This window comes from Emydura macquarii, unplaced genomic scaffold (assembly GCF_026122565.2).
Source record: "Emydura macquarii macquarii isolate MOO-44397 ecotype Brisbane River unplaced genomic scaffold, CSIRO-AGI_Emac_v2 contig_312, whole genome shotgun sequence".
NCBI lineage: Eukaryota > Metazoa > Chordata > Testudines > Chelidae > Emydura > Emydura macquarii.
In genome coordinates this window covers 3,892,025-3,906,015 of record NW_027130449.1, presented here as the reverse complement: position 1 = coordinate 3,906,015, position 13,991 = coordinate 3,892,025, and the positions used below count along the sequence as shown (strand labels likewise).

Sequence of the window (13,991 nt, the reverse complement as noted above, 5' to 3'; positions counted from 1 at the left end):
GCAAGAAGTGTCGCTGCTTAAAGCCTGATAGGACTTGATTATCTTGTTTACAGTGTTTTGATACTGGTGTAGCTCTGTCAACTTTGTTGGAGATGCTCCTAATTTATACTGGTGAAAGGGAGGTTAGAATCCAGCCCGTAGACCCTTCACCATTGTGGCAGAAGCACCTCCATTGACCAGCGACTTTAGAATTCTTTACACTGCCTGCTATGGGATGTCAAAGGAGATACTAAAGCAGCTGACGCTAAGGATGTTGGACCCTGCACATAGCAAAGCTGATACAGGGACATCTCTTTTAAATGCGGGAAGGGAATCCATAAGCAGCCAGAAGAAAGTATTTTTGGATAAGCTTTGTTGGTGGATGAACGTAGTTGACCTAGTATTACTCCAGTGACACTGCCTCACAAATGTTTGAGCCAACAAAACATGAGCCTAAGACTGTCCCTGATTGACATTACAATACCAGGTTGGGACATATAGTTATTTATGGGATACGGCCGGACAAAATTGGACACATTTACCTGGTTGGGGCCGTTGCTGTTCTGTATTCTTATTCACAGTTTGAGTCCCTGCAACTGGGGGACCTGTAATAACAGGGAAAATGAGAACTTAGACGTACTTCAAGCAAAGGAGAGAGAACAAATAGGGAACAAGATGGATATAATGTCTACAGGAACATGACCAACCAGGGAGAGAGAGGCAGGAAACAGTTTAGTGGTCATCCTGGAATTGTTGAGTTTTCATAATTATTTCCCATCCTGAATAGGGATGAAAAGTCAAAATTGCAACAATTTTCATCAATGGAAAACTTTTCAAGGATTTTGGATCAGGTCAAACTAAATGTTTCATTTTAATCATTTGGACCTTTGAAATTCTTTTTTTACATTCAATTAACCTATAATTTGAAATCAACAGTTGTTTTGAACGGAAAAATGTTTTTTTTTGTTTCAAAAATGGCAAAATGGGATGTTTCAACAATTTCTAAACTTTTTTCTGGGATTTTTTTTTTTAAATGGGAAATTTACCAAACAGCCTTCCCCACAAAACATTTTGATTTTGGCAAATTGACATTTTCTGATTAATAAAAAAAAAAGTTTGGTCAAAAATTTCCCAACCAGCACTACAAATCAGTTCAACCTTCACACTAGCATCTGCTCTTCCAATTCAGATCATCACTGATAACAGAGATAATGCTACAAATCAAAGAATGGTCTTCCCATTCCAAATAAGCATGCTCCATAAAGCTCCTAAACATAACAGGTACTGATTTAGGGCCAAATTCTGCCAGTCTCACCCAAGAAGACTTACTCATGGACAAACTGTGGCCCAGCTTGCACAGTAGCCCTGAAACTCAAGACACCAGTGAAAGAAAAGCAGAATATGCCTCAGTATCAGTCAGTTATACTAACTAAAATAAAAATTGCAAGGGCTAGCAATCCACCTCTTTCAGGGCACAAGTCTCCCATTTGGGGTCAACAGTAAATCCGGCCCCACCCCAGTTAGTATTGCTAAATTAGGTGCATTATTAAAATAATGAACAACTAGAATAATTTGCATGTCTATAGGCTCTTCCATATGATGACCTCAATGTGCTTTACAAATATTAAGGGCCAGAATCTGCTACTCTTTCTCATGTTGAGTAGCATCTTTCTCCTTTGATCAGTAGTAAGTATTGGAGTAAGGCATTATTCATCATGATTAATTGTATCGGAATCTGGCCCCCGGTAAGAGTGGCAGTATCTGGCTCTAATGAATTATATCTCACAAGTGACTGGAAGATAATATAGCCTGGATCCTCCGTCATTTTGATGCCTGTATAACAAACAAATCAAACCCAGCCCAACTCACGACCATGTTCTGATCCTTCGCATCAGAATTTGCCACTCCCAACATGGCTACTTACTTTTGGTGATGCTGGAGTTCATGTTATTGCCCCATCCTGCTCTCCTGACCGCATCGTAGGAAGGATCTAATGGCAAACGACAAGAGGCACGGAGGGGGTGATTTCAGATTGTACCAGGAAGGCGAGACAGGTGGCTATTCATGATTATTGCTTAAGAAATCACTCACATTACTTTGTCTTCATGTCCTGGCCTACAAATGTATTTATCCACCTGTTATATATTGTCCATTATAGTGTTAGGATCTTGGGACAGGGACTGTCATTTTTGATATGTCTATACAGTGCCTGGCACAATGGGGCCCTGACCTGTAGGTTCTGCCACAACATGCATGTTAAATAATAAGGCGTGGCATTGGATAGGTGGAGTTTTGGGAGACCGTGTGCAGGGAGTTGGCTGGCAGAGGGCGGGGACAGGGTTGAGGTCTTGACCTCTGTCTCCTCCCTGCCTGGTAGTGGTAGCATGGACTGAGCCTGAGCTTGACTCCTGCGTGGGGCACAAGTTGGCGATGAAGGAGAGGGAGGAAAACAAATGGGCTTAGTGCCCTACACCCCACTTTGCACACCCTTGCCAGTGTCAGGCACCATCTGGTCCCATGGGAATAGACAGGGGTGGATTGAGGCTAAATATAAACTGAACCTAACAAAATTTCAGCTCCCATCTAGTCAGAATCTTCCTCTCAGCTGTCCCCATCCTCCCAAATATCTGTGCCTTCTTTCCACTCTGGATCCCTTGCCCATCCTGAGAGGCAGCAATCAGGTGTGCCTTGCACAGCTGCTTGCTCCTCAGCCTCCCTGCTTCTTCTGGGCCCCCTGTGATTGTGGGGTATGGATCCCAAAGATCCTGCCTTTAGAGCTGGTAAATATCTAAGAAACAGAGGAACTATTCATGGTGCAGGAGAGATGGGATGGAAAGATCATGAAAAATATCTTGATGGGGAGATGCACTGAGCTCCTATGGGGAATGGTGGAAGCCCATGCACCTTAACAGCTGGACTGGGTAAACCTCTGGAAAATCTGGATCTCTACAGGGTGATAGACTAGATGACTTGGTAGAGTGGCTGCCATTAAAAAGAGTCAATGTTTCCCAGCACTTATTACTGCACAGAGTGTCTGAGATGCCACAGTTATTTCCCAACACTCAGAAGAAATAACCTTGCTAAACATTTAAAAGATCAAGACAAGTCTTTTTTCTCTCTGACTTCTACAGATCCTGGGCAGCCCTGAGATATAGGCCCTGATCTTCAGCTGGTGTCAATCAGTGTAGATTCATTGAGGTCAGGCTGATTGACATCCAGTAAAGATCTGGCCCCTGATTGATTTTGAAGCTGCAAGAAACCTTCCAAGGATGTTGAAGGGGCCCCAGAAGGGGATAGCAAAGCATTGTGTTAGAGAAGGATGGCAAAACAATGTGCTCTGATTTCCCAACAAGCAACATTGGTGGGTAAGGATTGGCTTGGGGCAAAGATGTGTCACCAGAATCTTTTATTTTAAATTCTTGGCTTTTCATTGCTATTGTTGAACAGTTCACAACCCACATTTTCCCCAGCCTCTCTTTTCACTCTCATCCTGGACCAAAAAAACCACTGAACAACCAGACTTAGAGGTAGTGAAGGGATGAGCCATGAGGTTATTCAACATGGAACAAGCCAGGGCTTTAAACCAAAAAGGATTCCAAGGTCTCCTCATGGACAACAAAGAAACCCTAAAAATCAGGCTAACAAAGTCAATTAAAAGTAATAATCATCCTCATCAGAAAGCATCTCCGCAAATGACCATCTGCTTCCATAACCCCTCGAGTGAATAGGAGCCAAAAGGCAGCACTGCTTGTGCTCCCGTCCATGCTCTTTGCTGGGGCTAGGGAAGAGCAAAGGGACCAGAACGAATCTCCTTGTGGAAAATCCACGTGCACTGGCCCATTCCATTTGGCTCTGCAAAAGCCTCATCAGTTTTTTAAACCAGTTATTGGCATGAGAAGAAAAACAGAAGGACGGATTGTGTGGAGGAGGGGGAGGGCAGAGCAAGAAAAAAGGGGGAAATTTGCTCATTTAATTTGTCTTTTTATTTTACTGTTGTTCGTAACAGAAACCACAATCCCTGCTGCAAATAGGTCGGACTTTAAAACAACCCACTGTGCTTGCAGACTGGCATTAAGAATCCAGCAAGACATCTCTCCAGGACAGAGGCCAGGCTGGGTTTCTTGTTCTTCTGGCTGCTGTGCTGGGGACTGATTCCCAGCCTCATTTTGCCAAGTGAATCTTTCTGCCAGGCCAAGCCCTCTTCTGCATTGATTTACCTCTTTGACAGCCGTGGATGTAAACAAGCAAAGCTGCTATATACACCAGTGGAGTCTTCCCCTGCTTGCACCTTACACCTTAGCCTGTCTACAGTAGGGGCTTGCACCAGTTTCATTGTGGTAGTGGTTGAAATCAGAGCACAATAGACAAGGCCTAAATTGTACCCCATTTCTCTCGTGGCTTTTTCTTCCACATCCTCAGCAGCCAGTCTGTGACTTTCATTCCTTCCCTTTGATAATACGTAGCAGGTACATAAAACTGCATATCAAATCCCCTTTGCAAAGCTGGATAGGATTACCCTGCTTTGCCAGATGGGGAAACTGAGGCAGAGATGAGCTGTGACTGGCTCTTGATTACACACTGCCAGAGATGGGAACGGAATGCAGGTTGTTTTCAATCTGGAGCCCTACCCACTCTAGCACATTGTCCTCTTTTTTGTCCGCTGGCAAATGTTAGGAACCCTGCAAAGGACTCCCTGGGCAGTGGAAACACACAAAGATTGTATTAATTCATCTTTTTAACTCTAAGCTTTTGGCATCATTTCCCAGCAAGCTAGGTCCAGAAGCCCCATGAACACTGTAACAGGAAGACAGCAGAGTGGATGCCAAGCCTGGGCACTGCAGGGGGTAGGCCCTGCTCTGTTAAAGAAGGAAGGTGGTTATTTCTGAGATGTGTCCAAAAAAGTTTTAAGTTTCTTTCCTTTCAACTTACCACCTTCAGATCCCCTGAGTGATGGCAACATTTCTAGGTTGGGTTAGTGACCAACAACAGAACTTTGCCAAGGCACAGTACATTTTTGCATCTAAAGATCTCAGACATTGCACAGAGGTGATCAGGATGATTAGCCACAAATTACAGGTGGGGAAACTGAGGCACAGAGAAGCGATGTGGCTTGCCCATGGTCACATAGAACCAGAGTATAACCCACAGCTCCTGCTTGCCACTCCTGTGTTTTAAGTGCAAATCAGTGCTCCCCATTGCTATAAAAAATACTGGCTCAAGACATTGAAGGCCAGATTCTCAGCAGATGTAAATCAGTGTAGCTGCATTGACTTCAGGTGAGTGAGACTGATTTATTTCTGCTGAGGATCTGCTCTTGGGCTGAGATTGCCCAAAATTATGTTAAAGTCATTTTAAATCTCCTGGCAGTGGTTTCTATGCATCCTCCTTTCAAGGACCTCACTTGGGAGTACAGGGAGGGTGTTGTGAGTAGAGCTGCAGTCAGAAAACCAAGTTCAATTCCCCACTTTCTCCTTCTCTGTGACCTTGGGTAAGTTACTTTTTGTCTCAGTTCCCCATCTACAACATGAGGCTAATGATTCATCTCTACTTCTTGGGACTGAGTTGTGAGGATTAATACCCCATAAACCCCTCCTATACTATTGGGAAGGGGGTTGTATAAGTTTAATTGATAGTTCCTCCATTGTGCAACACAATGGTGAGAGGGGTTAAGCACAACAGCCAGTCACACAGGTTTTGCTGTGGAAAACAACTCACTCGTGCTCTCTCTCAAGCAGTGCAAGTTTCCACCTCTCTCAAAAAACAAAACAAACAAATCTGTCAAGCAATTTTTTTCCCCCCACAAAAAATTGTGCAACGTGAATGAACCACAGCAGTCCGGCCAGCTTCTAGCCCAGACTCTAAAGCTGAACGTGTTTAAAACAAAATGGAAAAGGCAGAACCAGGGAACCCATCCAGAGACTCAAGTTTCTGCAAAAACAATATTGTTCCCAGGACCTGACGCCCAGCAGCTTGAAGAGATTCTACAGAACTCTGGCCAGACAGTTAGTTATGCAGAGAGTCGTTATCTATCGTAAAGCTGCTTGATTTTAACACTCCAATGCTCCAAGCTATGGTGTTTCAATTTAAAAATATGAGGCCAGGTCTTCTTCTGGTGTAAATCAGCAATTGAATCCAGTTAAGATAGGCCAGTTTACTCCAGCTGAAGTAAATTACACCAGCCCCAGGTCTGTTTTAGACTTAAAAGGCCCAGTTGAACAACGGCCCTGTGACAAACGTGTATTCAATACAAAATGGAATTAAAGAGCACAAAATAAATCATAGATGTTTTCAAGAAATGTCATTTTGCAGCTGTCTGGTTTATATCCAGAAATTCCCCAGAATGTGTGCAGACTCTAAGGTACAGGATATTAATAACACTTTGCACTTTCATAGCACCTTTCAACTGAGGATCTAACAGCTTTGCAAACGTTCATGCTCGCAACATGCCTTGGAAGGAGGTGAGGTATCATTAGCATCATTTTATTTATTCACGTTTATGAGTTCACCTCTGCAGGGCTTGAGATGCCATTATATGGTTGGGCTAAACTGGGCAAGTCACATCACCTGGTGCCTCAAAGTCACACAATGGTAGAACCAGAATCCTGAAGTTAGTTCTCAGCCCCCTGCTCCAGCCTTTCACCATAACTCCCTCCCCATGTTCCTCATCCTGACTCTACTGGAAGCTGATAGCACTCAGGACTTTGTAGGAGAGGGCCACGGATGGAATTCCTGATTCACTGCTGGTTTGAAGACCAACTATTTCCATGGAGCTATGCTGATGTAAAACTGAAATTGTGCAGCGGTGAATCAAGCCCTTAAGGCCCGCAATAAACAGTGCGAAGGCCTTGGTTATCCTCCTATTGAAGTCAAGGAGGGAAGGATCAGGCCCTAAATCTGCTGCCTTGCTGTGACCAGGAGGTAAGCTATGATACTGGTTTCTAGGATGATAGCACAGTTGGAGAAGGACCTTATGCCCACCTCCCCTGACCCTTCTCCCCATCCACATCTCAGAGCTTCAGATCCTGCGCACACCAAAGTCAACAACAGACTCCTAATTGGCTTCAATGGATGCAAGGTCATGCCCCTAGTGTCCCATAGGGTTATCCTATGCAAAACTTCTGGCTGGGTGTGGGGTTCACAGAAGCCCCTTTCCCTCCCCAGACATTCAAGGAAAAAAATCTCCCTGATCAAATTTCCACAGCCCTGGGATCCCCTCCTGGACTCCCATCAGCCCCTGAAACCTTCCAGCCAGCCAAGAGAGTGTGGCATCAGGAAGGCCTGTTTAGGATATTACAGACTGGAGAATAAATCCCACAGAGAAAAGAATGCTTTAAAAAGGAAAAGATGATAAAGCTGACAGTGCGGGGGGGCGGGGCTGGCGTTCCCATTGAACTATGGGACTCACATTCCATTCATTTCCCAAGCTGCTCAGGGAGTGCTGACAGTTCATCCATCCCGCTGCCACCTTGGGAACTTACTCCATCAAACAAGAGTCAGGTGAGCAGACTCGCTAGCCGCTCTCACAAAACATGCTGGGAGAAGCACGGGCCGGGCGCGGGCCTCTTTCGGCAAGGCCTTTGGATTTCGCCAGGCGCAGCGCTGGCTGGGTCACACGTGCAGTGGCCTGTAATAACGAACTCATCTTTACAGGGCCCCATTCCTCCAGATGGAGCCCAGAGGGATTAGGTCAGATTTTTAAAGGGACTTAGACGCGTAAAGGTGCAGATAGCTGCGAAACCACTCTTGAAAATGCCTGTCTGTGTGGTTTTCCTGGGAACACATCACCTCCAGCAGCACAGCACTCGGGGCCAGCACTGACTCAAGAGAGGGGACCCGTGGCAGGACCAGACTTCTCCCACCTGAGCACAGCCCAGCTGCCCCACATTCTAGAGTGAGGATGCCAGGCAAGAAACTTCTATTGTGAAATGACGCGTCTGGACCTCAGCCCCTGATGCCGACCTGGTTGGCAGTGTCAGGACTGGATTAACGTGTGGGGCAGTGGAGCCATGCCCTGGGCTCCCAAGCGGGACAGGGTCTTGGAATTTTATAGTATTGTTTGACACTGTGATGTCCAAACACAGGATGCTAATCTCGTTCCCAGCACACCTCCCTTGCTGTACCTGGAGCATTTGGAGAAGATTATAGGAACAGCCCCAGGAGGCACTGGAACATTTCCCACCATCCTGCTTTCAGTGGGTCTGATCCAGAGGTGCTTATGGGTCTTTCTGTGAGGGATGAGAGTGCTCAGAACCCCACAGGAGGCACTCAGCACTTTGCAGGATCAGGCTGGTTTCCACATCCTTGCAGTTTACTTCTTGGTGGGTTAGCACAGCCAAGCTGGGTCTCTGGAATCATGGCAAATGTATGAGCCCAGTCAAACAGCAGAACTGCATGCCATTTATCACTCCTGAGACAGGGCTCCTTCCCCGATGGGAAGGACCAAGCTCCCTGCAGGGCCTGTCCTAAGGAACACCTGCTTAGCGTGTAAAAATAGCGGCACCAAAGAGTCCCAATGTTCCACCTAGTTAATAGATGATCCCTGCCCCAAAGCGCTCACATTCTAAACACATCAGCCAGCCAAAGGATAAGATTGGAAACAGAGGTAAAGCAACTTGTCCAGAGTCAGTGGCAGAGCCAAGACTAGAGAGCAAGTCTCCTGAGTCCCAGCCCTATCCACTAGACCACACTACCTCCATTACCAGCCTATGCCTGTTGGTAGCCTTTGGCCTAGTCTAGCCTATTTATAAAGCTACAGCATAATACCTTGTTCGTACGCAGCATTTTTCACCAGTGGAGCTTTACAAAGCAGGTCAGTGAAATTATCCCCTTTTTACAGTTGGGGAAACTGAGTCATCTAAGGCCCTAGGAATCCAGCCCTCCCCCTAAGCTCCCAACCTGCCCTCAGAGCAGGCCACAATGGGGTGGACCCTGCACATCTAACTTCCAATAGGGTCCAGAAGAACCCAGGCCTGGCCCTTACCCAGCCTTGCAAATCCCTCTGATGCAAATCAATGGAAGGAGAAGACAGCTGAGAACTTGAAACAGCCTACAGGATTCTTCATGTGGAACACACTCTGGTGTTTGCAGCAGATCCTTCAGCCTCAGTAGGAAGAAAGATCCTGGCTGGGTGGCTGGAATTATTGGCTACAGATGCAGGGAATTGCAGGCCAAGCCCTGGAGCTCCCAACCTGGACACTCCATGGCATTAAATCCCATCTCCTCTCTTTCCTACCATGCAGGTTCTGGTGACAGAGTCTTCTCCCCCACAGCACTTGGTATCTTGACCATCCTCCTTGTGTCTCTCCAGCTCGTTTGTAACCTCTGCTGAAAACAGGCCTTTGGTCCCCACCTACTCCCCTTTATTCCTCTTCCTTTGCTACGCTGCAGCTGAATTAAAAGGAGCCAGGTATTCAAAAGAGTTCAGCATGCTGAGTGCATGTTGACTGGTGGGCTCATTTGCAAATCTGGCCTTTATTTAGGTGCCTACATGGAAATCTCATGGGTGTCTCAACTGCAAGTGCTCAACCCTTGGAAATCTGGCCCGTAGTGACTATAACACTTATGTTTTCTAGCTGTATTATTGTGCGTTATTTAATGGTGTTATAGTTTCCAGTAACTAATCACTGAACTATGAATTTCTGTTAAGCGTTTTATTTACAGTAATGCCTGTCCCTAAACACCTGGACACCTGACATTTAAACAAACCGTACCTTATAAAGGCTTTATCATTATCAACAGTAATAATAAATACCTAGCTCTTATGCTGTACCAAACCACACAGCCCTTTTCACTGTCCCTCCCAGGCCACTGAGAACTTCACTGTGGCAACAAGAACAGAACTCAAAGCTCCCTGCTTCAAAAGCACAGCCCCTTGCCACTTGTTCTAATGGAAAATCACCAAGCAATATAGGAGTTCAGGCACACAGTTGGTTATTTTGATTCTATCCAATTGGAGCCAGCAACTAGTTTACTCCAAAACAATTCTATAATCTGTCTATTTTAGGTGCTTGTCTGGCCCCATTATCATAGTATCTGAGCAACTGACAATTTTTTAACATATTTATCCTCACAGCACCCATAAGTGCTAGGATCCCCATTGTACAGATGGGGCAACTGAGGCACAGAGAGACTAACAACTTGCCCAAGGACACACAGGAAGTCTGTGGTAGAACAGGAAATCAAACGCAGATCTGCTGAGTCCAAGGCTACCACCCTAACCATCTCTCTCTCTGCTTAGCATCTCAGAACAATTAGGGAAGTGGGTGAAGTTAGCAGGGAGGTAAAGATGGATCTAGAGGAAAGAGCCAGCATTGTCTTGGTGGTGACAGAGACCAAAAATCTGGGGTGTTCACAATCTGGATCCTAATCCAGATCTAGTTCTGGATTTGAACGCTGTAGCCGGAACCAGCCAGAACCAGGAAGCAGAAGGTGCATGGAATGAAAACACAGTTCAGCATCTTCAACAAGGTTTGGTTCAGGTTCTAGCAATGGGTGAATGCTTGGGGCATTTCTGATTTCTTCTGAAGCGGGTAACTCCTTTGTATTCATCTCTGATCTCCTCCCTCGCTGGAGCTGGTTCCCCTGGGTGACACCTAAAACCTCTCTCAGTTAGGAAACCTCGAGCCTTGGTTTTGCTCCCTTGCTCAGAGCAATGGCCCTGCCTGCAGGAATGGTAATTGCTCCTCTGTGTTTTTTGGGGCCATAGGTGACAGCCCCCAGTTTTGGGAGCTTGCCTAGAAAAACATCCAAGAGCTTTACAGCAATGGAACTTCTTGATTCCTGTCTGGATTCGCCGCCACCCTGCACAAAGCTTATGATGACACATTACACAGAAAAGGAGCAAGCATGGAGAGATTTTTTGCTGTTGCTTGGATATCAGCCAAAGAGCCCCCAGTGCACAGACCAAAGTGGAAGCCAAAATATCTATCAAGAAAATCTCTCCCAAACTCAGGTTCGAAAGAAACTGGAAAACTGACTTTGTAAGTTTGTATGTACACTGAGACATATAGATGTGCACATAGACTCATCTACCCCCCCCCCCCACACACACACACACCAGCATTCATGTGCACACACACACAGGTGTATGCCCAGACACACACAGTAGAAAACAGACACACTGGGATGTCTGCAGTATACACTCACTCAAACATACACTTTCATAAACACAAAGAAACACATAGGGAAATAGGGACACACAAATATTTATACAGAGAAGACATGCACAAACTCCTCCACAGAGAAAACAGACAGACATCCACGTAAGAGAAAAGGGAAGGAAGAAACACACAACCAAAACACACACACACACACACACACACACACACACACACACACACTTCTGCTGATGTTTTTATAGCATTTGCCCATTTGCCTCGTTATCAAGAAACAAATTTACTCTTGTCTTAGGAAACAGCCTGAGTGCTTCCAAGAGCTTTTGGACGGAGTGATCACATCCCAGTGAATGTGTAACCCACATACACATGTGTGATAACATTGCACAGAGTGCACCCAAGGCAAAAGAATAATAGCTCTTTTTGCTGGGAGAAAAGGAAGGATAATGGTTACTTAGAAAGTGCTCCAGACAAGCTGTCAGGTTGAATTCGGAGAACTGGAGTCTAGTGCTGGGACAGCGCTGGCTCAGAGCAATCCCCTGTGAGTTGGGTTTCCTGCCTGCTATGGTTTAAAGACAACGATTCTTTGTTTCAAGTATTTTTGGTGAAAAAACATACGGCTGCCTCCGAAGAGGGTCAGGGAGAAAGGAGACAAAACACTAACTCTGGAATTTCAAAGGAAAACAATTTTTAAAAAAGAAAAGAAACCAAGAGAGCTAGCTACTGTGTCTCCTGGAATCATAAATCCCCATTTGGCTACAGAATCATCATCATAATAAGCACACACGCACACAAAAACAACAACAACAAAAGCAAAAAAACCCCTCAACCACCAACCCTCCTCTTGAGCTAAAAATGGATTAGGAGTATTTCATCACCAGGAGAACAAAAGTCATCATACTCAGACACAATTAAAAGGCTGCAATGCTGTCACTGCGCATTCTCTTACATAGATAAAAGCCCAAGTGGTCCAAAAACCTTCCACGCAAACAAGGGGTATTTCTGACATACCAACAAGAACCTTTGGTCACTTGAGCAGGCCAACATTTTTCAAATGAAAACCTTTTCTTAGTCAAAAAAGGACACAAACAATCAGCAGAGAATTTTCAGGGTTTTTTTTTTTTTTTAAATTTAGCAATATTTTGATGAAAACTGAAAATAAAAAGCCCATTTTTTTCAGTGTTGTTTTCCCGGTTTCTTTTTTTCCCCCTTTTATTCCTCTCCCCCCCACTTTCTGGCTGCAATATTGAAAAAAAAGAAAAAAACTGAATATTTGAAAAATTTGACACCCCTCCAATGCTCAGTTAATAGAGTTCCTACATTCTTTTAAATCGAGTTTTTAGAAAATTTAAAAATGAACATGTTTTCAAAATGTTTGCACTTTTGGGGGATTTTCAATCTCCCAATTTCTGTCCCGCCCTAGCTGTTACCTGAAGGCATGAAACGGCCTTTCACTGCACATGTGCAGCCGTGCCCATTCACTTATTCCTAACGGTCCATGCAATCATGCACACCAGGCAAGCAAACGCATGCTCAGACGAACACACAACCCTGCTCCGCATACAAACACAAAGATATACATAACTCAAGCAGACACATTGGCCCTAATTTTCAAGCCAGGGGCCTAAAGCGGGGCTCCTGAATCTGTATTCGGGCATCTAACTAGAAGCTAATTAGGAATCCTCTGAAAGCTGGCATGGGGCAGACAGTGATGGAGAAGGGGAAAGACCTACAGGTTTTTAAAACACACACACACAATATGCTTCACAAACCACCATGCCCTGCAAACACACAAACAGGCCCCTCCTTAGAATCCCTCCCAAACCTTCACATCCATAGCTCTAATGAGCAAACCAACCCCATTCATGCTCTCTCCTCCCACTCACATGTTACTCCACCAGCGACGAAACATAACTGTTGATAGTAGGGGGCACAATTTAAAGGTTCTGGTGGTATGCACCGGGGTTCAGGGCAGGGCATATAAACCCTGGCAAAAATCTGGGCAGGACACGTGATCTCACATCTCCCCCAACATCACCTTGGTACTCCACAAACACTCACCCTACTTCCTATGAGCAAACTCTAACGTATACCAAAGTCACACACTACACACACGCACACAGAATCATACACATAGACACAAAGTGCTCTGCATATTTGGTAACAAGGGCTCAATCCTGCCAGGTGCTGAGCACTTTGCCCCAGTGCAGCACAGGTCTTAGGCTCGTGCGTATATTTAAGCACAATCCCATTGGCCTCAAGGGGAATATGTATATGCTTAAAATTAAGCATACGATTAAAGTGCTTTGCTGGATCGGGTCCAGAGTGCTGGGCACTTTGAAGGACTGAGTCCTTAGGAATTAAAACAGATTTATATATGCATAAACTTTGCATTTCCCTATGGAACCCTATTTGAATGGTACAGTATTAGTTGCTGAGCTGCCATGCCGTTTAGAGTCTCCATGGATGTGTACAGTTAATGCACTCACAGCTTCTTCTCCTGTGTCTCAGATATCTACACTATGCTAATCAGCACTCCAGACAGTCAGGTCATGGAAAAAGAAACAGACTTTCCCTCCATTGAAAAGCAGGAGATGGGCACAAAACCATTCCATTTAGCAATAAGAGTAACCTCATTTCATTTACCAGAAAATTGTTCTTCCGCCAAAAAATCCCGATGATTCTCATTAGAGCAATTTCTTTCTCAAAGGCAGCTGAAGACAATTTGTACCAATGACGCTAAACACGGCACATTGGAGAGTTTACGAGGAACGGGAGCAAAGAACCTCAGACAATGTCCAGAGTCCTTTAGCCCCTAAGGGCATGTCTCCACTGCAACTGGAGCGTCCCAGTGTGGGCAGACAGACACGTGCTAGCTCTGCTTGAGCTAATGAGCTA

General features: G+C 45.2%; 1 protein-coding gene across 4 annotated transcripts in view; it reads right to left on the bottom strand.

Annotated features, from left to right (window-relative positions):
• Positions 1-13,991, bottom strand: part of FLI1 (Fli-1 proto-oncogene, ETS transcription factor) — a 115,763-nt gene that overhangs the window by 2,814 nt on the left and 98,958 nt on the right. For all 4 annotated transcript variants that reach the window (XM_067563701.1, XM_067563692.1, XM_067563682.1 and 1 more), the window contains 2 exons: positions 1,904-1,969; positions 522-584 (listed from right to left, as the gene is read on the bottom strand). In XM_067563701.1, the coding sequence (XP_067419802.1) occupies positions 522-584; positions 1,904-1,969 (129 nt within the window). The remainder of the gene's footprint in view (positions 1-521; positions 585-1,903; positions 1,970-13,991) is intronic.